Here is a 22,710-nt window from a genome sequence, read left to right on the forward strand (position 1 = left end):
GCCCTCGTTTGCTCTGGGCCCTTTGCCTCTCCTCCCCCCACCCCCAGACTGCCCGTTAGCATGAATAATGATTAACCAAAGAAAAAGAAAGCCAGGAATAGAGCCGAGACGAGTCCCTGGATTGTAGGAAGCCCTTCCTAAGAGGAGTTGGGAAAATATGCCTCACAAGGATGCCCCTCCCTTCAAAACTGGCGTTCCTGGCAAGGAAGCTGAATGTTATTTACTTTGAAAATGATTCCACAGCATGTAAAAGGACTTCACCATCTTTTGGCAGCCAAGATCACAGACAGCTAAAATGAAGTTTAATCAACCTACTATCCTCACTGAGGCATGCTAAAAAGAGGGACAGAGTAGGGGAAACCGCTCCTCTGTGGAGGAGAGACGCAGATATAACTCCTGGTCATACAGACATCCAGTTCCCTCCTTCCCAGGCACACTGACTGCTTTCCCCTGGGCAGCTCCCCTTACTCTCTGCCCCATATAAACTTTGCCTAATGCTTAAAATCCATTGTAAACAGCTACCGCTGGCAGAGAGCTTTTAAAAAATTCAACAGAGCTGTCAGGACACTGAGCGCATGTGCACAGACGATGGCATTAATCAATTATTTGCAGCACCTCTGCTAACTTTCCACATATACAACGGCCGCCAATACCAGAGTATAAACTTCATTCCATTTGAAAAATCAGAACTAAACATCAGGCAACAAACCTGATCACGGGAATGAAGGGGGAGGGGGGTTTGGAGCAGTATGGAGGTGGGAAGTCACCTGGGAGGAAAACCAGAGTGTTCTAGGACAGGGGCAATTGAGACTTTTGTTTTTCTTTATGGCACACCAGCCTCCAGCTGTTATTTACTTCTATACAATCTAGACACGATTTTCTTCGAACATCAGAAAGGTCGTAGAAGCCACAGCAGCTTATTCAGCCCGAGTATTTTTGACTTTTCCTCTTAAGTACACGTTACATTTGGTTCAAGACGATTTTAACCCAATATTTTAAATACAAAACAGCAAAAAAAAAAAAAAAAAGAGGCAGCTGCAGAGCTTCAAATGAACTTTAATGTCAGGGAAATAGGTGGGATATTTAAACAGACCCTTTTCCTGCCTATTATCTATCCCACCAGATCGGGGGCTGGCTGTATTTTCTAGTCCCTCCTACATCTAAGGTGACCCATCCTCAGCAATTTTTAAACAGAGCAAGATGATTCTGTCCCAGCAACAGAGGCAGACACTTTCCCCCCACCCCCTTCCTTCATACCTCATAGCTATTAGCTGGCAAACAGAATGCAAGAGTCAACAGCCCTTCAGAGGACACCAGCCGTATCTGAGGGGCTGCAAAGTCATTCTGCCGTCCCATTCCTTTCTCCACAGCAGCCCCAAAGCACCAACCACAGTTGTGACTGTCTTCAGATACATCTGAAATTCATAGCCCAATGCCATGCGACTTCCACAACACCCAGACGTCTCCCATCATCAGCTGCAGAGACTGTGAGCAGTTAGGAATCCAAGCTGGTGTTTGACAGATCTCTAGGCCCAAAGGCCTGTTGATACCCAAGAATCTCACTGTAACGGAGGGAATTACCATCTGATTCAATACCGTATTTCCCATTCACTCCTTGGCCAAGAGAGAGTCAGCTCCTCTCTCCTGATGATCTGGGGAACAGAGGAGGTCCAGCGTGTGCAGTGTGATCAGGATGCAGACGCTTGGCAAGTTCTGTGCCGCCACGGACACAAGAAACCATTGTTTCTGAAATGCTTCCATCTTTCAAGTGAAGGCACAGAAACTTCCCTCCAGAATGAGAAGAGGAAGACTTACTTCAGAGCTGCCAATGTGGGTTATTAGAAACTTCCGGCTTTTGGGAGACCCACCCCTCCGGTAGAAGGCCTGTTCAGGTCATCAAGGCATTATTGCAGGCCCAGACTGGTGAAGGGATTTGTTGAGCTATCCCTAAACGCAGCATGGGTACTGTGTCAAGGGGCATACAGTACCAAATCAAGACCGGGTGGCCCAGTAAGAATGAAGAGGCAGTAAGTGAAGGGGGGGGGGCGGTGCTCCAACTCTGCCTGGCTCTAGAAAAAAAGTAAAGCAGTGTACCTGCCAGGAAAAGGCAGAAGTGGGAGACCCGCATGTGAAATAGATATGGTGCATTCATGCATAAAATGCAGTAAGATGGCATGGGTCATGAGGAAAAGTGCTCTGGACGTGACCAAAACTTGAGCATAACCTTTCCGGTGGATGGGAGGGTAAGGATTCAAAAAAGCAGAAGGTAAAAAAAACCAGCACCAGTGTGTGTCATGGATGACATTTGCACATGTTGTTCCTCGTAAAACCCCAACCCCAATACAAACTAGTCAACTGCCAGAGGAAGACACCAGAAACGTGAAGGCTTCTGGTGAACATTCTAGAAGGTGAGAGTCTGGGACTGAGGCCATCTTCGGCTCTGAAGGTCTTAAAGCTGAAGGAAAAGGGCCCCTTCTCCTCCCACCAGCACCCAGACATTCACCTTCTGGGGAAGAGACCTAAGTTGTCTACCATCTGGGGTAGAAGGAAGGCCCTCCCCAACACCACAGGTAGGAACAGAAGATTATTGCCTTAAAAGGTAGCAGATGTATTAAAAATTTCTCAAAGAGTTACTGTGCATGGGCTTCCTTTCATTCAAGGAGGGTTTTTTGTTCTCACAGGGTGGGGAAGTTCAAAGCCAGCTCTTGGTGCCGACAGTTCGGCACCCACAGAAAGGTGGTCAAAGTCTGAGGTGGCCTCCCAGGAAGGAAAGTGTCATTCATGCCTGCGTTTAGAGGGGGGGATGAGGTGAGTGGGCAGTTCAGCAGGCAGCTCATGACCCTCCAACTTGACCCTGATAAGATGGTTGGCAAGGGCGAACTCCTCGTCGTCCAGCAGACCATCCCTGTCCACGTCTGCCAGCTTCCAGATCTTGCCCAGGACAGTGTTGGGCAGCTTGGATTTCACCATTTCCTTCTTGGCGCTGGCCCCCGTGATTTTGCCGTTGACGGGGGAGAGGGTGTAGAAGATCTCGTCATAGGTGGGCTTGTCCTTGCCCACCACCCACTCCACGTCATCGATGCCCTCGCCGGCACCCTCGCCATAGCCGTGGCCAAACGGCCCGTTCATGGTACCCTCGAAGGCCCCGCCCTTCACGACCTGGGACGGCATCTGCGACTCCTCCTGCCGCACCATCACCATCAGCCGGGCGATGTCGTTGGCCAGCATGTCGTCCACGGCATCCAGCAGCTTCAGCTTCAGCGGCTGGAACTTGCTGAAGTCCTGAGACATCAGTTGCTCCTGGGGAAAGAAAAGGGGGCTGTCAGCACCAACAGAGCTGTGCAAGAGTAAGAACTAGGCACAAACTTGCTCATGCACACTACCCTGAGGAGCATTAAACTCAATTAGGACTCAATGGATGCCCTCATCTCACCCCTTCCCCTCCTTTATATGGAAGCGTCCCCAACAAATGCACGACCAGCTTTATCAGGTGCACTTCCCCTCTCCACTCACACACTTCAGGGACTTCATATGCAGCTCCTGCAGACCTGATCAGCACTGGAGCAGTTCACAGATTCATCAACATCTCACCCCCTCTTCTAAAGTGCTCTTTCATCCCTTCCCCTAATGCTAGTTGGATGAACAACTCTTTCCAAAATCTTCCTAGATCCTGTTTTTCGGAGACCTAAATGTGTTTGGCTTCTGTCTCCTAAACTATCTATCTATCCGACACCCTTCTTGAACGAGGCTATGAAACATACACACATGCCTTCAGCACCCAAAACTATTTCTATGCACAGGCACATCGTAGAAACATCAACATGATGGAACACCCCTCCCCAAAGAGACTACAAGTCTCCACCACAAACCACGAAGCCCCAACCCCACACACCACCACAGATCACAGGAGCTGACAGGGCCCAGACACCCTCTAGCTTTGGCCGTACCTGCATCCTGCGGAGGTTGGGGAAATCCCCTGGTGAGATCTGGTGCTCCCGTTCTATTTTCAGGTAGATCTCACCCAGGTTATTCACCAGCTCTCTCTTCTTGCTCTCCTTTCCAAAGACATTGGGCATCTCTTTCTTCAAGGAGCTGATGATGTAAGCATGGACCTGCCAGGAGGTAGAGAATTGAGTTATCCGTCTGTCCTGCGTCAGACGCACCACACCTGGCAACCCAACAGGGACTATGTGCTCCTGTTATCTGATGAATTACCCTAAAACACCTCCAGGTACTGTCAAGAGTTTGCCCAGAACATGGCAATGCCCCCTGGGTCTGGCTACTATATGAAAGAAGTAAAGGTGTGCACAGGAGCAAGGAACTAGAACAGGATAGGACCCACTCTTTAGCTGCAACAAGGTTTTGGCCAGTGGCAGGACTGTACCCCACAGTATGTAATGCAGATAAACAGCCTGAGGTGCACCTTTGTTCTAACATGTAAAAAGCCATATGGAGGAATAGAATTTCTTCCACATCCTCACCCCCTCTCCAAAATCTAGCCTCATGAGGGATTAGTGACCTTGGCAAGTCTGGCTCTCTTGATGAGGTCGTTGAGCTTCCGCAAGGCAGCATTGCGGGGCAGAGACTGGATGTCCTTGAAGAGGTCCTGCTCCTCGGCCTCAAAGAGCTTCCGGTTGTCTGGGATGAGGAGCGGATGGGACCAGAAGGAGCCAATATAGACCCGCACCACCTCTGGTGTGTTGATGATCTTGCCCAGGGACCACATGAGGGCGCCGTAGACCCGCATCAGCTGCTGCGTCTCAATCTGGTCCGCCTTGTTCAGAACTACTCGGATCTTGTCCTCGTGGTTCTTCAGAGCCTTGATCACCTCTGAGAACTCATCTGAGATGTCCAGCTTGTGGGCGTCAAAGAGCAAGATGATGCGGTCCACCCGTTCAGCAAACCACTCCAGGACTGCTGCAAAGTCGTAACCTGTGGGAAAGAAGTGAGTGTTATTAGACTGGGCAAACCATGGGGCATACGTCCCTCTTCCTCCTTGTTTGAGCTGACCTTGTAAAGCTCTAAATCCATGAACACTGAGGGTCCTGCATAAAGCAAGAGACTGAGTTGCGTGTACTCTCAAATATTTATACTCCACCTTTCCTCCTTGGCTCAATGCAGTTTACTGACCCAAATCCAAAACTTACGAAACAATGCCAAATACTGCCCTCCCAAATGTTGACATGAAAATCCCTAGCAAATAAAAAGGCATTGCAGCACTTCTTGAAAACCAGAAACAGTGTCTGCCTCACCTCCTGAGGGAGTGTGCTCCATAGGATGGGAGACATAACAGAAAAAGTACGTGCCCTTGTCAAAGCCAGGCAGGCTTCATTAAGCAGGGGAACAGCCAGTAGATAGCAACTTGGGGACCAGAGATGGCATACAGAGATATACTGGAGGAGACAATCATTAGACTTTCAAAGGTTCAGATGTTCATACTCAAAATCTAAGGTCATCCCCACCTGATCAAAGATGTTGCTTCTTTCTGCAATAGACCCTGTGCAGCTATTGCAGATTTTTTTAATGTCCAGAACAGGCAAAGAGGATAGTGCTGTCCACAGAGCTTTGCCTCCACACTACTCAAAGCCCCGAGTCATTCCCTGGGGGAAGGAAACAGTACTTTACCAATATACTGGAGCACAGAGATGTTAGCAAAGCATGCTTTAGAGCTGATCTGGGAGGGGTCTGTGTGAGCATGGTCTCCATCAACCTCAGGGGGACACAGAGTAGGCTTGCTGCCAACCCAGAACTGCCTGAGAATGCAGCTCCACAGACTGCAGGTAGACTTCCTTCCCTTCAACTATGGCCTCAATTCCTGATCTCTTCTGGGAACTCCCTACAGTTGCCACCACAAAGCAAGGGACTTGCACCCCTTCCCTCCAAGCTCATTTCAACACAGTCAAGTTGCCCAGCACTGAAGCACCACAGCAAGAAGCACACACAGGCATTTATGCTAGACGAGGCTACCTCAAGCGTTGCATTTCCAAGCAAAACCCAACTTCCCTTTCTACCCCCCTTCTTGCCCACCCCGGGTTTCAAGAGCCAAAAGTAGCAGGAAGGATTTTCAGGGGAATTTCATTACTCGGGCTAATTGCCCGGAACTGTAGTAGGCGGGGGAATCAGTTACTGAAAGAATGAATGCTATACATAAACTAAGTGGAGCACATGACAATCAGACCTCCCCAGCCTCAAACTTCCAAAGTATGTTTCTGTGGAACCCCTTTCTCTGCACCACTGATGCAGAGATGCTTAACAGTCCCCTACCCTCTTGCTAAACAACTGGTTTTGTGGGCTGCATGGCTGTTCCGAAGACCCCATTACACACTAGAGGCCACCATGCAAGCGTATTGCATTTGGAGAAAACAGATTTTCTTAGAAGGTTTTTAGCGTATGCACTCCTGCCCAGCTCCCCTGCCCCCTACTTTCCAGGCTCCATTAGCACACCCAGATGTAATTCTGTCAATGCAAAGAGTTGTACAAACTGGGCTGGGAATATCAAGGGTGTATGTAATCCAGACACTCACTGAAGTAGGACTGGTGTTCAGGGATATGAAGCTTTCAACTTGGGAGTCAGCCTCGGAAATATTTTCCACAGGCAACATTGGCAAAAAATTAGTCATTAACTTTTTGGCCCTTCAAGATACCAAATGAATTTAGATAGCAGGGCAAACTGTGAGGCAAGTAGTCACTGCATTTATGTGGACACAGAACAGGGAGCTCTGATCTTTTTTTTATAATATTTTTTTATTTTAAAAAACAGAATAATAATAGAACGGGATACAGAAAGGAGAAAAGGGATTGCATAGCATAATGGGATTGCATAGCATAACTGTATAATTCAGAAATTTGTATATAGCAGAATATATAGAACAAAATGTTTCTCCCCAACATCCCATTCATTAATTTTTTAAGAACCTATCTATGAGATACAATGATACTTATATTAGGCAACATTTTAGGTTACAAATTTCATAACTAATCTGTTTTGCAACTACATTATTGGTTTCATCATTGCTACATATTCAATATTACATACTTTTGCCATACATACATGGCCAATATAACTTAACAAATGGATAATGTATCAAAATACATAAGAGAAGTCCATTAATTATATATCTCATAATTAGAAAAAAATGTTTCTGCTCAAAAATGACTTTTTACATTTATATTCAAGATGTTTCATTTAGGACTGATTTTCATTCTGCTTTTACATGGCCTAAATTTGTCTCCTGCTTGCATTATCAGCAGGGCATTTCCAACATTTTCCTTTGTAGTTTTTATCTACTTTCTTGATATCCTTTGGAATAATATACCATCTGAAAAACATGTTGTGCCAATTTTCTCTTAATGCCTAGCTGACTGTGAACTTAATTCCCTTTCCCCAGAACCGTTCCCATTTGTGCACAGGTATTTGCTCTCTAAAGTTCTGCACTCATTTAATCATACTTTTTTCACTTGTTCTTCTAACTGAAATAACAGCTTATATATCCATCGTAATAAGTGATTTCTTTGTTTTGTAATCAGCTGTTCAAGCTCCGTCATCTCTCTTAAAGCTCTACTTTATTGATAACCTTTAATCTTGAAACTGATTGGTAATATGGTAGCCATGGAATATTAATTCCTTCATCTCTAACATCTTGCCAGGGCTGGAGTTTCCCCTGAGCATTTCCTATGTTGCCTGCCGTATGTTAGGAAGCTACTTTTATTTCTCATATTCTTATAGTGATAAGCTTCTAGTGGGGAAATGAGCGGAGAGTTTGCAGGACTCAGCAGATTCCGGCGTTTAAACCATACTTTCAAGAGAGGGAGCTCTAATCTTGTTGAGCCTGTGGGCACCACCACAAAACAGCTAGCACAGGGACACAGTTACGAAGTACTGGGATGTTCCAAACCAAATGTACTTTCCCATTGTGAGTTAGCCATTCTTGAATGGGCACTTGCAGACATAAAGGTAGTGCTTTCCAAGGTCTCCTAAAGCATGTGCTGCTGCAGTGAGATTGCAAGCCCTGACCACGATAGCCCAGGCTAGCCTGATCTCATCAGATCTCAGAAGCTAAGCGGTGGTATTTAGACAGGAGACTTCTTGGAGGCCCCCTCCTGCCCAGCTTTCCTCCTGGACAAGGTTTTAGCCAAACCAGGGCCAGCCCCAGAATCCTCTTTTCCTTCAGTTCTAGGACCTAGCCTTGTAAGAGGAAAGCCCCATTCAGCATGCACAGGGAGTTCCCCTTCCTAAAAACAACCTCCATTACCAAGAAAAAGGCTATGAGCAGCTGAACACATTTGCTTTCTGCTTTCTTTTTAGAAACGATGTTCAACTACTAGATGGCTCCAACTTCTGAAGCCTTAGCAAACACTTTAGGGGAAAACCTGACTCAGCCGGAGCTGTCTACTGAACAATCCACCCATAGAGATGTGAAAAAAAAGAAAAATTATGGAGAAATCCTCCCAAAAAACTTTTCAAATTTTCCAGTGAAACAATTTAGAAATTCTGGGGATCACTGAAAAGCCCTAGGGAATATTCGTCCTTCTAGTACAAGTTACTCTATTATAACCATGAATGTAAGGTCACCCCCCACCCCAAAAATGTTACAAAAAGTTAATTACTGGAAATAACCAACTTGTATGTAAATTTAAGACAACCCACTCCTTTTTCTGATGGCCTAACTGGAAAAAAATCTTAGGTCTACTTAGAATCCTGCTCAGATTTATTCAATGGGACGTATTCTCAGGAAAGGGTTCTTAGGATAGCACTTAGTCTTGCAAACCAATCTATAAATTATGAATTCTACACTTCTGGAAACAGTGAAATAAGGTGTAGTAAGGAGAAAAGCATTCCTATACTGAAGTGTCTCCCCAAATTCCCTTCCTGGAAAACCCAATCTTTCCTTAGCTTACACATTTATAGGGGAATTTTATGTCTCTAGCTGGACTTCCCAGTGATTCCCACAGCCTGGTTTGGTCCAGCATTTTTTTTTTTTTAAACAGACTATTCTTATTTCTTCCGCTGGATGCCTGGCCTGGATCATTCCAGGCTCCGGTAGCATTTCCAAATTGCTCTCCTGCTCTAGGAACAGCCAACTCTATCCAGCAATATACATCAGCTCAGTTCATTCATTCATGTAGCTTACAGACAAGGAACTGAAGACAGGAAGTGTCTGTATTGGCCATCCGCAGAGAGCAAGCTACCAACGTTAGATCTCCGAGAGCAAGCAAGGGACCGCTGCATTGCTGCTCAAGGGGCCTTCCTTGTTTGTGTCTTCAATTAATCCCACAGAATCCCAATTCAAAGTTATTTAGAACTTGAGTATCAGAAGGTACAACTTTGGGGGAAGCCACAAGCAATAGGGAGGCCCACAGATGGGACATGAGCTGGGGGCTTGTGGTTTTTCTAAGAGATGCACCATGGCCACAGCATACCAGAGAAGGGGCAGAGGCTTTGGAACAGCTTTTTACTCTAGAAGAAGACAAAGGTAGATTACAGGTTGTGAAGAGAATAGCAGCACAGTGTAGTTGCCAAGTGTAGCAGTCGGAAAGAAGAGTTGATAAAGCTGCATTGCGCCCTTTTCCATCAATTCCTTCCGAAGGCAACAATATGCAAAATATGTTTGCCTTTCACAGAACCTGTAAACTTCAACACATCACACGCCCTATTACCTATTTTTACCTCTTTTGAGTTCTGAGAGTGGCAAAACCCACTGGCAATTGGGATGGGGTTGCGAGAGAAACAAGCCTCTTGCCCATTCTGCCTTCCGCTGCAAACTCTTCCTTAGGGAAGGCAGGACTGGCCCTGAGGGCAGGAGGAAGAGGAAGGAGAGGACTGCACTCAAAGGCTGAAGGCAACATGGCAAACAGGAGCCTGATCAGTTACTTTATTTATGCCATTTTTATACCGCTTCTGTTCCATTAAGATCTCGAAGTTGCCTCCAGAACACACTGACCTACATACTAGCAACCCCCAGCCCCTCAACAGATAAATCTTTCGTTTTACTTGTTTCATGAGCTGTGACAGATTATCCTTGCCAAAGGAGCAGCAACTCCCACAAAACAGCACCATCTAAGCATCCGCTTTACTATTTGCATTCACAAGGGAAGAGAAGATATGCAGGAAGTTGCCCTTGTGTGGTCTCAGAATGACGTGCCACCTAGTCCAGGACTGTCTAGGGCAACAAGCAGTTGCTCTCTCAGGTCTCTTACACAAGAGCTTTGAAAAGTGGAATTGCAGAGGATCGAACCTGGACTGGGGGGCGGGGGGCTTACAGGGACAAAAAATACGTGCGCTATGCACCGAATTCTAGGCCTTTCCCCCCAACAGTCTCAGGTCTGCTCTGGAGAAAGAGGTCACAGGAGACTGAACTGACGGGCCTCCTGGCATCCTGCACAGCAAGCAACTGGAAAAGCTGGCTACGTTCCATTCCAGTTTTGCTGATCTGGAGCACGAACACACACAGTGCCCTTCAGCCACCCAGCCATACTCATCAGGGTGGCAGGAGAGGAAAGAGCTGCCTCGCCCTTTCCATGCCGAAGTTTTCTGCACTCATGTCAGTGAAATGGGGATTCCAAGTGAACAGCTGGAATTGGCACCAGTGTGGATTAAAATGTAGAACATGAGGGTGTGGGCCTTGCACTGATGGAATTGGGGGCTTTTTAAATACTCTGTAGAACAAGCATGCTTGTTTTTAAACGCAAGGGGAAGTTGCAGCCAATTGCTCAAAGAGGAACTCTCCCTCAGGCAACTTTAAGGGAGTTCAGAGTTAAGCTGCTGCCGGGCACAAGGTCAACAAGGGGCACAGCTTTCCCACAAGCTGAAAGGAGAGGAGAAGACAGAGAAAAAACCTTGCTCCCTCCCATCTCCACCTGCACCTACTCCCAGGGCAGGCTAAGCTGGCAAGCCCTCTGCTTCCAGACGCTACTAAACTGGGGTCTGAGCCCTCCACTGCACAAGCCCTAGCTCCCACCCAAGGCCGCAACTTAACTTGGCAATCAGGAAAACGTGCCAAGAAGCACAAGTTTCTCAAGCTGTAAGACTGAACCACACTTGAAAGACAGAGAGAAGAGAGACGGCAATTCTGAGAACTGCTCAAACTCCCTGGTCCTGTGCCGAGAGCACATTCTGCCTGCTCAGTGGTGATTGCAGCACGGCAGGCGCAGGCTTTGTCGGGCAGTTGGTGTGTAACGGGATCAGGTGGCCCTGGGTTGGGTGGGGGTTTGTGTTGCGTGGGAGGAGAGGCAACACTGCAGAGATGCCCCAAAGGCACTACAGCCCCACCTCGGCTGAACGGCGTTTGCAACAGGCATTGTCTGCTGGTTTCAAGCTAGTTTTGAATGGGGGAAACATTCAGAGCGGATGGATACATCTTGCTTCCTGTTACTGACCTGGTGACTTGTGGCACAGTTCCCCCCACCCACCCAAGAGGAAACACGATGTTTTTTCCCCTTGCCTGAGTGCAGGGGAAAACTGGCATGTCGCGTGATTGCTTTTAAATGTGCCCCCCAACATGAAATTAGATTTGATTTCAATGTGACGCTGGCTAACCAAAAGCTCTTCCCCTTTGGGGCTTTCCATCCGCACAGCCGTCGGGTTTAATCTGGGACAGGCCCACGGGAGAGGACTTCTGCTTCACCAGCAGCACCATGTTTAAATCAAGACTCAGACACAGGGTTAGGATTTCCTGCCTCTTGTGGATTCCCTGAAACTGCCCCAGGTAGGAGAAAGAAGTTCCCGTGCGGGCCAGCTAAAAGCTTCCTGGTCTCTGGCCGAGGTGTGGAAAAAACAAGGCCCTTAGTTCTGAACAATAGTAGTGGGATGCCCCAGCAGACTTGGGCTTCCTGTGACTCAGTTTGCTCCACTATGCGAACGCTACACATGAATGTTTACTCCGTAGGCAGCTTAGCAGTTGAGCAAAAAGGCTCCACGCCAAAGAGGAACCCAGGCACACTGCACATTCTTTCCAAGATGCTGTGATAAGAACACAAAGGTGTGGCTGGGAAGGTGGGGCTGGATGCCAGAGGCTCCCCCCAACAGAGCTGAGATAGCAATGACCATTCCCGGCAGGAATAGGACTCTTAGAAAGGACAAACCTGACTAGATGTTCCAGCCAGCAATCTCTGCATGACCAATTCCTTCACCTCAGCCAGCAACCATGACAGCCAGTTTGGTGTAGTGCTGAGAGTGTCAGACTAGGATCTGGGAGACCCAGGTTTGTATCTCCTTTTCCATGGAAGCTTGCTGGTTACAAACTCTTGGCCTAATCTACTTCACAGGGTTGTAGTGTGGATAAATGGAGGAGAGGTGAATGATCTTAGCCACTCTGAGTCCCCACTGGGAAGAAAGGCAGCGGTACAAATGAAGAAAATAAAATCATAGAATTGGAAGGGGTCTTACAGGCCATCTAGTCCAACCCCCTTGCCCAATGCAGAAACAGCCTAAAGCATCCCTGACAAAAGTATTTGTCCAGCTGCTCCTTGAAGACTGACAATAAGGGGGAACCCACCACATCCCCAGACAGCCGATTCCATTGTCGAATTACTCATAATGTGAAGAAGCTTCTCCTAATGTCCGGCTGGCACTACTCCAGCAGCTAGCCATGCAGCCTCTTGGGACAGGGAGCCTTGCTGCTTACAGTCTTCGGGCTTTCTGGTCTCTCTCTATAGAGCCAAAAGGAATTCCAGGGTTGAATTCCAGCCCAGCTGGACACCTTAAAGTCTAATGCATTCATTGCTGCGTAAGCATTCATGCGCCAGAGCAAGACGAGGACAATGCGCTTGCCCTGTTGCTGCCGTTTTCTATCCTGACTCCATAGCAGCACTATTGGGACTGGGTTTGGGGGTGGATATGCAGGGCCCCAGGCTCACAGAAAGAACCCAAAAGCAGGTTGTTGTTTTGTATTTTAAGTGCCACTGGGGGAGGGGATTAAGTCCAGCGTCTAAATTACCCAACTGCACGACTGCTGCTGGCCAATCCCCAACATCTCCCCTTGCCCACCTTCTGTAACCTACATAAATGGTAAAAACTTCAAACCCTGGCATATTTTTGGCTCTGCAAAGTCTCGGGTGAAGCAACGAGTGATCCAGGCCACTGAAGCCCCCACAACTGACTGATGGAATTTATGCTGGCCTCTAGAACTGCACTGTCTGAATCGCCATTCTATCAAGTATTTTTATATTGCCCTCTGTCCAAGGAACTTAGTGTGGTAAGATGTGCTTTCTCTTCACTTATTTTATCTATACAACAAGCTTGTGAAGTAGGCTAGGCTCACTGGATGACTCTCTCTGCAAGGTCATCCAGTGAGCTTCGTGGCCACATAGGAATTCACAACAAGGTCACCCTGGTTTTAGTGCAGCACTCTAACCAGCACCATCACACTGGTTCTCAATTTTATCACGAAAAGTGCTTTTTAAAAATGGAAACCAAGGCTCTCAGAAGCCTACTCCCACATTTTTTGCACATCTCCTGACCTTGCAGGGAATCCCACACACAGAGTGCCAATTGTTCTTTGCAGTGCCCAGTCTTGCCTTTGGTGTGAAAGTAAATGCATCAGAACGAGCCCTTGTGAAGCAGCTGACCCAAGACTGCATGAACCACAGCCCAGCTCGACACAGATCCGGTGTGGGTTTAGAGGGGAGCAGTACCTCCCCGTCAAAATAGCTTTAGTTTAATCAAGACGGCAGGAGCTGAACCAAACTGAAAACCTACCTTGATGCCTGGAGACTGCCTGTGACAGCGCCCTGCGCAAGACTGTCATTCGGGAGGGGGGCAAAACAAGGCATTCTAAGCAGGGCTGTACTGAGTTGCAAGCAATTCTATGTTACTTTGCCACAAGCTGCCCACGGGTGGGAAGCTTTGTTATTTTAAACACATACGTTGTATGAAAATGGTCAGGCTTGAATCCAAAGGCTTAGAAACCTTGGTAGGGTTTAGAAATTGGAACACAAAATATGAATTAGTTTCTGACAGCTCAACACTTTTGTCAGACAAGAGCAAGACTGTACATGCTGGCTGTCTGCTTGCTTTTAAATGGAAAGGGTAAGTCAAGGGAGAGGACATGGAATTCCATGCTTCTGTGGCCCAAACATGTGAGTGCAGAATACAGAACTCCAGAGCCAATCTCCAACAGTTCTGATGGGAAGATCAGAGCTAAGAGCCTATACCAGCTTCACTGAGCCCTTCAATGCGGGAGAAACTAGGAGGCATCTTTGAAATGAAAATAAGCATGCTAAGGGCCCTCTAGTATGGCATCAGCCTCGTGGGGGCCTCTATACTGCCTCTTCAACATCTGGAGCAGTTGCCCCCTTAGAAAACTAGAGCAGTCGACTTGGAGTTGCGTTCTGTCAATGTTAACACCTAGTTCTTAAAGTGGCCTGGGAATGGAGCTGGCCAATCCAGCAACCCCTTTAGAGACAGCCCATAAAATAAATGGAACAAATAGCCCAGCAGCACTCTGATGATGCCTGAATGGGGAGAAACGCTACATCAAGATTTATGGAGCCCCACATCCTGGTTTCTCATTTGCTGCGATCAAGTGAAGCCTTATCAGGCAAACAGCAGTTTCCTGCTAGTAGCCTAGGGAGAGAAGTAGAGGAGGGTGGGACTTTGAAAACGGCAACATAGCCATGGTGAGAAAGAATTTCCTTCCATTCCATCATACCCAGTACAGGACCACCGATATAGTGACTCAGGCGGAGAAAACCCAGAGGCCTGGGCTGATGCCTACTTCCACATCCCATCTTCAGGCCAATCCCCCTCCCCCAGAACTACAGTCTGGTCAAAGACCCCTTTGTAGGAAGAAAAAGAAGATACCACTTGGGAGGAGGGGAGAAAGAGGGCAGAAGTACTAGGCAGAACTGGATCTCTCCCAAGGTGCTGACGGGGAGAGGAAGAAGAGAAAGGGAAGATGGCCAGCCAAGTCAGAGTCCTGTCAAGAGCCTCGGAAGAAAGCTGCTATTTTTAGCCACCATCCATGGCAGGAGCAAAGTTTCACTATCAATCCGAAGGAGACACCAGCGCCTTTTGTCCCAGATCCAAGAAATAAAAGGCAACAACTCCAAACATCCAGAATGCTCTCCCCTCCTGGCACTGGAGTCTGTGGCCAATGCAAAAAGCTCCAAGGGCTGAGTGCTGCCGTTCCACGTGCCAGCCACAGATTCTCCCCAGTTTATGCTTTGGAACATCAGCACATGTGGGAATGCTGGGGGGGGGGGGGGTTTCCTCCATGGAAGCCAGATCTTGGCCACAGAGAACTGGCTGTATGCCAAAGGCCCTGAAAAGCAGCTATTCCCTGCCCCTCCCAGGAACAGAAATGCTGGGATCTTTCACAATGTGCAGAGCTAGATGCTTCGATGAGATAGTGTCCTCAGGCGCACAATACCAACGGGGTAAGAACCCATGTGAGTCATGAAAACCCACTGGCCAGCCCTTCCCTCTGCAACTGCCAAGGACCACTCCTTGCGAGCGCTTACCTCTGCTTATCCGCTGCTTCTCGCCAGAGAGGATCCCAGGGGTGTCAATGATGCTGATACTGTCCAGAACAGGATTGGGTAGCTGGGCACACATGAACCTGCAAGCAGGAGAGGAAAGAGTTGGAAAGGAATCGCTGCTTGCTGGAGCTCAGGCAGCAGCTGCAGAGATGAGGGAATAGAGTTACCAAAGACTCACAGGTCTGACTGCCTACCCCATCTCAATCCATCTCTACCCTCTGCTTTCTGGGAGACGGAATCCCATTGCTACAAGCTCTCGGGCCAAAAGACATTACTCTCCTGTGGTGTGTGGTGTGGTGTGTGTGGCAGAATCCCCGCAGGAAGAGTGGGTGAGGGGCTTTCCTGCTGCTGGGTGCTTCTTCCCACCCTGTGCTTCTCCGCTGATACTGGGATCCAGAGCAGATCCCAGAGACCCATTCTTTTGACTTTTTAGACTTTCAGTTCCAAGTGTCTGACATGGTTCTGTTTAAACATGTACTGGGTACTTTTTAAGGCAGTCTTTAATAACTTCTTGCAACCATTCACAACACCATCTTCCCAATAAAAGCTAGGACCAGCCAGTCAGCACAGATGGATGAGATGTGATGGCTTGGGACAACTGGCAGCCCAATGCAGGTGGCTTTTCCTAGAAGAGCAGGCGACTTTTTGGGTTCAATTCATATTGGAAGTTTGAACACCTCTCCAAAGGGGAACATGGCTCCACACAGCACACTCACCTCTCAGGCTAGTACATTTATTCAAAAGGAAGATCAGGTTTTCCTCCCCTTGTGTGCCATCCCAAAAAAAGAGGGGGACATCTGACATTCACATACAAGTATGCACGGTAATAAAAAAAATTGTATGTAACTTTTTAAAAGCAGGCTCATCTTCCTTTCTTGTGCAGTGGAGCCAGCCAGCCTCCAATTAGCCTTCTTCCAGTTTAAGTGGCTCTTCCTCCCAGGAACAGCCACTTAATCCAGAGGAAGGTTAATCAAAAATGAGGAAGGCTTCAATGCTGAGCCAAGAGGAAAGGCTATAAGGCTAGGCCAAGAGGAAAAGGTATAAATTTATTAATAAACTTTGCTCAGTGGAGGGGTAGAATCCACCCTACAATGCACCACTCTGTGCCTCCCTAGTGATAGGTCAAAGGTCACTTAAAAGCCAGGTACATCCTGCACCCCCCCCTCCAAGGGCAGAATTATTTCTCAGGCACCAACCAACTAAAAGTGGTTGCCCCTGCTCCTCGGGTCAAACGCTCGTCCCCTTAGAGCATTAGGATTAAATGGTTTTTCCTGACAGCAGCAAGGTTCAGGAGACTTTGAATAAACAAGCTCCTAGTGCTGAACGCTTTACACCCTTCCCAAGTAATATTCACAGAGTTCCTTCAACGCAGCTCAAAAGCCAACCTGACACAGTGGCTAGAGTGTCAGACTAGGGCCTGCTGGGTTCACTCCTGCCTGGAAGGCTGAAGACTGACTTTGGGCCTGTTACAATCTCTCAGTCTAACCTACCTCACAAGGGTGTTGTGTGGGGGAGAATGAAGTGATAAGCCGTTCTTGGTCCACATGAGGGAGAAAAGCAGAATAAAAATAAAAAACTGAGCACCTCCCATGTTGTTAAAAACAAGGACACAAGAGTAACAACTGAAGGAAGAATGGGCACACCTCCCCTTCAACATAACCAACACAGGGCTCTGCTGTACTCATTTCTTCAGGTTGGGGCGACCATCTTTACATTCTATAGGAAAGAATAAGGGTCGTCTTCCCTTGGCTGCACCAGAGAAGATTCCCTTGCAGAATGCAATCCTGCACATAAGAAGCCCACATGGAACAGCACACTAAACCTTTCTGAATGCACCAGCAACACTGCCTGCCATTGCAGACTGACACCGTTGCTTTTCTGGAACTGACTCCAGACACCACCCTGAACGTAGTAGGAAAAACGAAGACCCCTGTCCCTCCCTGCCACAACCTCTCTGCCAATGTTTACTCCCACTACTAATTCTTGGCCCAGGCGCCTGCAGACAAAACATTCCTTTGGGTGCAACTGTTGCCCTTCAACTTCAGGGCACCCACCAAAGCTGTGGGCAACCTGTCTTAACAAGGATGGCACCGGCTGCGGTAATCCAGCAGTACTCTTGTGGGAACCTCCCTGGAAATTTTAAGACAAGGGGCCTCCAGTGTCCTTCCTACATTTAACGGAATACTGTGATCCAACAAAGAGGATTATGGGTAGGCCAACTGGACAGCTTATTTAGATCACTGAGCAACTGAAGGTTAAGGGGAGACAGTTAAGAAGTAACTGCCCACCCTCTCACAAGATCTGAGGCGCACATTCCAGTGACGCTAGCATGACAAAGCCACCTGCAGATAATACATCAGAAATGCCAGCATGAATCCTGTACAGCTGCAGCGTGTTTTTCAAGCACTGTATTCATGCACATTTGCAAAACAGGGATGCTCAAATTTTGACCCTGCCCCAGAGGACAACGAAGTTCTGTTCGCTCTCGCAATAATGCACAGAACACAGAACACCCCCCCCCCCGTTTTTAAGTAGGGGGGATACATCTTAAAGGCATTAAATGATTAAGCAGAAGACACAACATACACCTTTGAACTCCTGAAATAGTTGCTGGCCAGGGAAATCTGCCAGAGACAAAATTCAAACACCCTCAGGCAAAACGGTTCTCCCCATGGCAAAGTTTCTTCTCATTCTGAAGGGATTTTAACTGGATGAGCCAAGAACCGTCAGAAACAGAAGACCGGATACACTGGAGGCAGATTGTACCTTGAAGAGGTCATAATTAGGGCTGAGAGAAAGACTCTGCTGCGCCAAACCGTTCATTTCATGCAATGTAAAAAATCTGCACACACCATCTCCTGGGTTCAAGAGTTCAAGTATAGGAATTTAAACTGAGAGGGAAAGCCATCAGGGGTGACAGTTAACTGCCAGCTAGGGCAGAGCAGGTGGGATGAGAAACTGCCTGGGGCACCTTCGCAAAGAACAGTTCATCTGCCACACAAAGAAGTGGGGCGCATCTGGGGCTCTACAGGCCACAGAAACAATCCAAGACATTCTGATACCTGAGGCAGGAAATCTCAATGACTGCCACATCACGAGACCGTAAAACAAGAACGGCCTGCCCCAAGGCAGGCTGCCTGACAAGCCAAGCAGCTCTGCCATTGCTCCAGTCTGCCCATTCTTCTTGGAGCTCCCTCTTGCCTCACTGGGAGAGAAAAGAGGAGACTCCAACAGCTGCTAGACAAACCTCCACGCCCCTTCCCGCCCAAGCAGCAAGTCCCGTTTGGAAGACAAAGCTTCCCTCCATGGCTGGGTTCTGCATGCGCTCTTCTGCTGGGGATCAACAGCACACAAAGCCGTCAGGGTTACAGGCGACACAGCTCCTGGGGCTTTGAAAGCTACAAGCGCCTTTCAAATGGGGGAGGGCACATTTCCCCCACCTGGACCCTTCAAGCACCCTTCTGGCCAGAGGGCACTGAGTTCCCATCTCATAGTTATGTGGCTTAGCTGGGGGATATGGAGTTTTCTTGTTTCCTTGTACATTTCTGAGCATCACACAAAACAAATTTTCCAGGAACGGGCTCAGGAAAAGCTACCACATGCAAGATGAATGGGGAGGGTGCCTCTAAAGGCACAGCTCTGCCACTGAAGAGCCCAGCCTCAAGTCCCAGTTGGGCAAGAAAGCCATATTGGGGGGGGGGGAGAGATTCAGTTTCCTGTCAAGACAAGGCTCTAGACAGTTGTCACTTGTGGGTCACAAGCAGGGCAAAGACTGGGTGGGGCACACTGACTCCAGGCAACTTTTTTGCAACTGCCTCTCTGGGAGGCGGTTGCAAAAGCATTCACCCGAAATGCAGAGATTCCTCAATTGCCCTGGCCCTCTAAGGATTCTGATACAATAAGCGGAGATTACCTGGGCCAGGGGTGGAGGAAAAAATAGCGCAAAAGATGCAGGGGACATTTCGGAAGACATTGCAGAAGAGTAACCCAAACGCCCAGTCTCCCCCCTGCGGCACCAAGAAGCCACTTCCCTCTGCTGGAAAAATGAAGCGCATGCAGACCCCTCCCATTAATAGTAGTACACGAGAATTCCAGCACTGTCCTAGTTCTTAGGGAGGTGGTCACTCAGAGACCGAGCCATACCACTTCGAAAACTCCTCTAGATTGTTTCAGATAGGTAGCCGTGCCAGTCTGCAACAGAATAGCACGACTGGGGATCCAGTGGCACCTCAGAGACCAATAAACTTTTCAGCATTTGGGTCCAGTGGCACCTTAGAGACCAACAAGATTTTTTCAGGGTATAAGCTTTCTAGAGTCAATGCTTTCTTCTTCAGATACCAGATATCTGGCCTTTGACTCTCCAAAGCTTGCACCTTGAAAATCCTGTTGGTCTCTAAGGCGCTACTGGACTCAAACGCTGCTCCTCTAGACTGCAAGGCATTCCCTGCACGAAGAAAGCTAGCCTCTAAACGGCGGGCAGGCGTTGCATGAAGAAACCTTGCCGCCCCCTCTCCCTGTCCTACCTGTTCAGAAAGGCATTGCCGAAGGCGTTGAGTTTGCGGAAGGGGCGCCGCGGATCGACGACGAGTGCGTTGCCCGGGATTACCCCCTCGGTCTCTCCGCCCATGACGGCGATGAAGGAGTCGGTGGTGGGCTCCGGCCCGATGCGCATGCCGGGGAAGTCCTGCTCCAGAAGGTGCCGGATAAAGGTGGTCTTGCCGGTGCTGTACTGGCCCACTAGCAGTACCATGGGCTTGCTCTCCCAGTCGGCGGGCTCCAGCGCCGGCGAGTGGAAGTCGTGGAAGCGGTAGTACTCCTCCAGCGGCAGCAGCTTCCCCGCGTAGAGCTGCTTCAAACCCTCCGAGACGGTGCGGAACAGCTCGGGCTCCTTGCGCCGGCGCGCATCGCTCCTCACCCAGCTGAACATGGCCGAACCCAGGCCCACTGCCACGAGAGGGGAAGAAGGGGGCGTCAGAGGCGGGGAGGCGGCCCCAGGTTCACGAGAGCCGCAGGAGCCAGCACAGACCCCACAGCCCAACGCGCCACGGACGCCACGCGCTCCGTGCAGGCGCCTTATAAAGCCTCCGCCGGCCGACCACGCCTTCTCACTGCAGATTGGCCTTTGCTCTGCCAGCCCTGCCCCCTGCTCGTCCGCCCCTCCCCTTCCCTGCTCTGTCTTCTCTTCTTCCGGCGGCCATGACAGTTTCTAGTTGCCAACTCTGCGTAGGAAAATTCCTGGAGGTTTGGGGGTGGATGCTGGTGGGGGACATAGCTCCTCACAGTATAGTAACATACATTCCACCCTCCAGACTCAGAGTCGCCATTTTCTCCAGGGGGACTATTAGTTGCCAACTCCAGGTGGGACCTGGAGATCTCCCGGAATTACAACTAGCTGCAGACGGCAGTGATCAGTTCTCCTAGGGAAAAAATGGCGGCTTTGGAGGGCGGACTTTATGGTATTATACCTGGAGTTGCCAACCTCCAGGTGTTGACTGGAGATCCCCCGGAATTACAACTGATCTCCAGACGACAGCGATCAGTTCCCCTGGAAAAAAAATGGCTGCTTCAGAGGGCAGACTGTATGGCATTATACAGCTTCTCCCTTCCCCAAACTCCACCGTCTCCAGGCTGCATCCCCAAATCTCCTGGAATTTCCCCACTTGCAACCTAATTATACCCTACTAAGGAACCAATCCTCCCCAAACCCTGCCACCCCCAGATTCCACCCTCAAAATCTCCAAGTATTTCCCAACCAAGAGTTTGCAAACCTAAACTGAAGCTAGACTGTCTGGCATTATACTCCACTGAGATCCCTCTCCCAAATCCTGCCCTCCTTAAGGCTCCATCCCCAAATCTCCAGGTATTTCCCAAATGGGACTTGGCAACTCTAGCTCAGTCACACTATGTAGCTCAATCACACTCTGAGCATGGACTGGCTGTCGTCCCCCACCCCCCACCCCACCAGACTATAGGGGAATAGGGTTGCCAGCTCTAGGTTGGTAAATTCTTGGAGATTTTGGGGGGTGGAACCTGGAGAGGGTGGGGTTTAGGGAGCTGAGGGACTCAGCAGAGTATACTGCCATACAGTCCACCCTCCAAAGCAGCCATTTTCTCCAGGGGAACTGATGTCTGTTGGCTGGAGATCAGCTGTAATTCCAGGAGATCTCCAGCTACCACCTGGAGGCTGGCAACCCTACGAGGTGCAGACTATTTCCAAGTGGCTGCAGAACCCTGGCAGCTTTTGGCAAAAGAGGTGATCCACTGACCATTTGTAGCTTAGTAGTTAAGTGGTTGTGTTAGGAATCAATACTCTTCTGGTTTGAATCCCACTACTGCCATGAGCTCAGCAGGTGGCCTTGGGCCACTCAGCCCCAGCTCCTCAACTGTATTGTGGGGATAATGATAATACTAACTTTCTTCACCGCTCTGAGTGGGGCACTAATCTGTCTAGAAGAAAGGTATATAATTGCAGTTGTTGTTATGCCTTGTCCAAGTTCGATGTTTCCAGCTATATGCATATTAGATCTGTTTGAACCCCTATTCCACCATAGAAACTCACTGGATGAGCTTGGGGCAGTCACTTTATCTCAGACTAATCTACTGCACAGGGTTGTTGTGAGGATAAAATGGAGGGAGTGAAGAATGATGTTGCAAGCTGCTTCGAGTCCCCATTGTGGGAAATATCAAAACAAATACATTTGTCCTAGGCATTGCCCAAGTCCCAAGGCTGTTTGCAGGGGAAAGAGGTGTCAGGTATTTGCTGGATCATCAAGATCAGCAAAAGGAGCCACTTCCCAAAGATGTTACCGTCCTTTCTTTGCACAAAACACCCAAGAGGCCACTGTACAATTCACCTTTTCCAAGTTAAAGCATTTGCCAACATCTGAGTCTCAGCTGGGTAGCTGTGTTGTTCTACAGTAGAAGAGCAGGATTTGAGTCCAGTAGCTCCTTCAAGTCCAACAAGCTGTCCAGGGTATATGCTCTGGAGAGTCAAATCTCCCTTCATCAGATACAAAATGAAGGAAGCTTTGACTCTCGAAAGCTTATATCCTGGACATCTTGTTGGTCTTGAAGGTGCTACTGGTCTCAAACCCTGCACTAAAATCTTAGAAGCAGCACTGCAGAGGAGAGTACTCAGTCCTTTCGCCACCCTCTGCCCTGAAAATGCTTCATAACATCCGAGCTTCCCACCTGTTACAGCACCTTTCCCTAAAAGGGCTTGCCCTAAAACAT

At 48.6% G+C, this 22,710-nt stretch overlaps 1 protein-coding gene across 1 annotated transcript; it reads right to left on the reverse strand.

The window, feature by feature from the left end:
• Window positions 1–1,038: 1,038 nt before the first annotated feature.
• On the reverse strand, window positions 1,039–20,512 carry EHD1 (EH domain containing 1). Its single transcript, XM_054990807.1, has 5 exons — window positions 20,001–20,512; window positions 15,460–15,557; window positions 4,520–4,932; window positions 3,948–4,112; window positions 1,039–3,300 (listed from the first exon to the last, which is right to left on the reverse strand). Exons 1-5 carry the CDS (start codon window positions 20,402–20,404, stop codon window positions 2,776–2,778), a joined length of 1,605 nt encoding a protein of 534 aa, XP_054846782.1. The 5' UTR covers window positions 20,405–20,512; the 3' UTR covers window positions 1,039–2,775.
• Between the last annotated feature and the right edge of the window lie 2,198 nt (window positions 20,513–22,710).

Source organism: Eublepharis macularius, chromosome 1 (genome assembly GCF_028583425.1).
Source record: "Eublepharis macularius isolate TG4126 chromosome 1, MPM_Emac_v1.0, whole genome shotgun sequence".
In the NCBI taxonomy this organism is placed as follows: Eukaryota; Metazoa; Chordata; class Lepidosauria; order Squamata; family Eublepharidae; genus Eublepharis; species Eublepharis macularius.

What these genes read in the sequence shown, in the direction of transcription:
- EHD1 (XM_054990807.1), bottom strand. Translation starts at nt 20,404, where the DNA reads ATGTTCAGCTGGGTGAGGAGCGATGCGCGCCGGCGCAAGGAGCCCGAG. An exon ending in GGCAATGCCTTTCTGAACAG is followed by an intron (nt 15,558 to 20,000) that starts GTAGGACAGGGA and finishes TCCTGCTTGCAG; the next exon opens with GTTCATGTGTGCCCAGCTAC. An exon ending in AGAGAGCCAGACTTGCCAAG is followed by an intron (nt 4,113 to 4,519) that starts GTCACTAATCCC and finishes ACCTCCTGGCAG; the next exon opens with GTCCATGCTTACATCATCAG.